The sequence below is a fragment of the Carassius auratus genome, chromosome 24, assembly GCF_003368295.1.
Source record: "Carassius auratus strain Wakin chromosome 24, ASM336829v1, whole genome shotgun sequence".
Lineage (NCBI taxonomy): Eukaryota > Metazoa > Chordata > Actinopteri > Cypriniformes > Cyprinidae > Carassius > Carassius auratus.
The window spans coordinates 3,477,332-3,479,566 of NC_039266.1; the positions used below are offsets into that span (position 1 = coordinate 3,477,332).

Genomic DNA, 2,235 nt, shown 5'->3' on the forward strand with positions numbered 1-2,235 from the left:
AGCTGCGATATGAGAGCCACTTTATTTGGCGCACATTTGATTTATAGAAGGTTTAACAATAAATAATCGGAGAAACGTCACGCGGACTCGGTGGCCGGACTGTGTTAGTTCGTCAGCTACTTCATCTCATTAAAAACGAAAACGACGTTTTAAATGAATCAAACCCGTCCTGTCCTTGAGTGTGTTGATATGGCTTTCATAAACATTCGGTGGTTTCCAGCCCGATGTCGTTGTTTTGGGTTAATTTTGCGCGAATTCTGCTAAATACATCACCGCTCTCATCGGTTTGGGCTGATTTTCGGGGAAAAAAAGTTCATGGCGCAATGAATTCGGGATTAAACGACACACGCACGCCAAGCCCAAAGCCTCCCCTCTCGGACCGTGGCGTTGGGATGGTCGCTACCGAACGAGTCTGGCTAAATTCGGCCTCAGTTCGAGGAGGAAGAAACACAAACCAGCCCGCGCAGATTTCATGGAAGCCCGCTTGATCAGCTGCTGGCAGTTGGTGTTCTCAATCACGTCCGCGTGGAGGCTTCATATAGTGTACAGGCGCACGAATAATATACACACTTACAGCGGCGCTCTGTGTGGGTTATTTAAATACATATTTTAAGTGGGACCTGAACAAAGACAAAGGTGAGACGCAGTGGTAATTTAATTTTATATTACCCATTTAACTAAGCTGATATAAAAATATTTATATATATATAACAAGCAACTCCAGCACTTTTTTCGTGAGGGAGTTTTTTGACAGTTGGGTTCTGTTTTTGTTCGAATTCCTTCAGGACCGACCATGGCTGAGACTGCAGCTGCTCCCGCATCCAGGCCCAAGAAGACGAAAAGCTCCAAGAAAGCGACGTCGCATCCCAAATACTCCGAGATGATCAAAGCGGCCATCGCAGCCGACCGGAGCCGCGGCGGCGCGTCGCGTCAGTCCATCCAAAAGTACGTGAAGAACCACTACAAGGTGGGAGACAACGCCGACTCCCAGATCAAACTCGCCCTGAAGCGCCTGGTGGCCAGCGGGCTTCTGCGTCACACCAAGGGCATCGGTGCCTCGGGCTCCTTCAAACTGGCCAAAGCCGAGGACGCCAAGAAGCCAGAGAAACCCAAACCAGCACCAGTGAAAGCCAAGAAGCCAGCCAAAGCCGCAGCCAAGCCCAAGAAAGCCCCCAAGCCCAAGAAAGTGGCGAAATCCCCCAAGAAAACCAAGAAAGCCGCCGAGAAGAAAGTGAAGAAGGCAGTGGAGAAGAAGAAATCGCCTGTCAAAGCAAAGAAAGTTGTGAAGAAGGCGAAGGTGGCCAAACCTGCCAAGGCGAGCAAAGCCAAGAAGGTGAAAACGGCGAAGCCCAAACCCAAACCCAAAACAGCGGCCAGGAGGACGGGCAAAAAGAAGTAAATTCAAATCGATCGAACTGATTCAGTGTAAATACACTTTTTGAAGCAAATGTTTTTGGTATATTGTTATTTTTGTAAGGTCTTTTGTGTGCGCGGACTTCAACCCCACATTTTTACAGCGTTATCTTTCCAGAAACTTTTTTTGTGCGCATTTGTGATTCTATTAAGAAGATCCCAGACATCGAAACGGCTTAACTGTTATTTATTTTGAAGATTTCTTTCCGATCATTTTTTTTTCTTTATAAAGTTGAACTTTTTTGCACACTATTATCATTCAGACATAAATATTTTGCCAATTAAATTTTGTCGCTAGAAGATATATTCCTACTGTAACGTTAGGTCATTCGAGGACTGTTAAGAACAATAATAAAAAATGTCATTGTATGAAGAACAGTGCCCTTTACAGAATTAACTTGTGACGTGGACTGTTGTAGTCTAGTTCCATTGCTGTCCATATAATACTGTCATTGCGCGTTATTCGCATTACTGTGCATCAATAAACTTTTCTCATTGCAAGCAGTACTTTGTCTAGTGTTTTACTGCAGCACCATGGAGAGCACATACAGTTAATGTGAGTTTAAACGGGTACCATGGCAGTGGTCTTCGGGGAGCGCACTTTCTAGCAGAGGAGAGCAAAGGGTGAAGCGCATCTTTGGTTTTGAGGGGCGTTTTGACTCTCTGCTGCTCCGCGGTGTTTGATTGGAGAACTGCAGCTGTTAGTCTCATGACGGGGTAAATGCAAATGCTCCGCTGAGATGACGTGTCAAGCGGTGTGACGTCTAAATATAATCGAAGTATAACCAGTTTCAAACAGAAAAGACTTAAAAATCATAAAAT

The 2,235-nt window shown here is 45.2% G+C and overlaps 1 protein-coding gene across 1 annotated transcript; it reads left to right on the forward strand.

The window, feature by feature from the left end:
* The first annotated feature begins 501 nt into the window (after positions 1–501).
* Positions 502–1,920, forward strand: LOC113042134 (histone H1.0-like). The gene is made up of 2 exons (XM_026200721.1): positions 502–636; positions 786–1,920. Exon 2 carries the CDS (start codon positions 794–796, stop codon positions 1,397–1,399), a length of 606 nt encoding a protein of 201 aa, XP_026056506.1. The 5' UTR covers positions 502–636; positions 786–793; the 3' UTR covers positions 1,400–1,920.
* Positions 1,921–2,235: the final 315 nt, after the last annotated feature.

What these genes read in the sequence shown, in the direction of transcription:
- LOC113042134 (XM_026200721.1), top strand. Translation starts at nt 794, where the DNA reads ATGGCTGAGACTGCAGCTGCTCCCGCATCCAGGCCCAAGAAGACGAAA.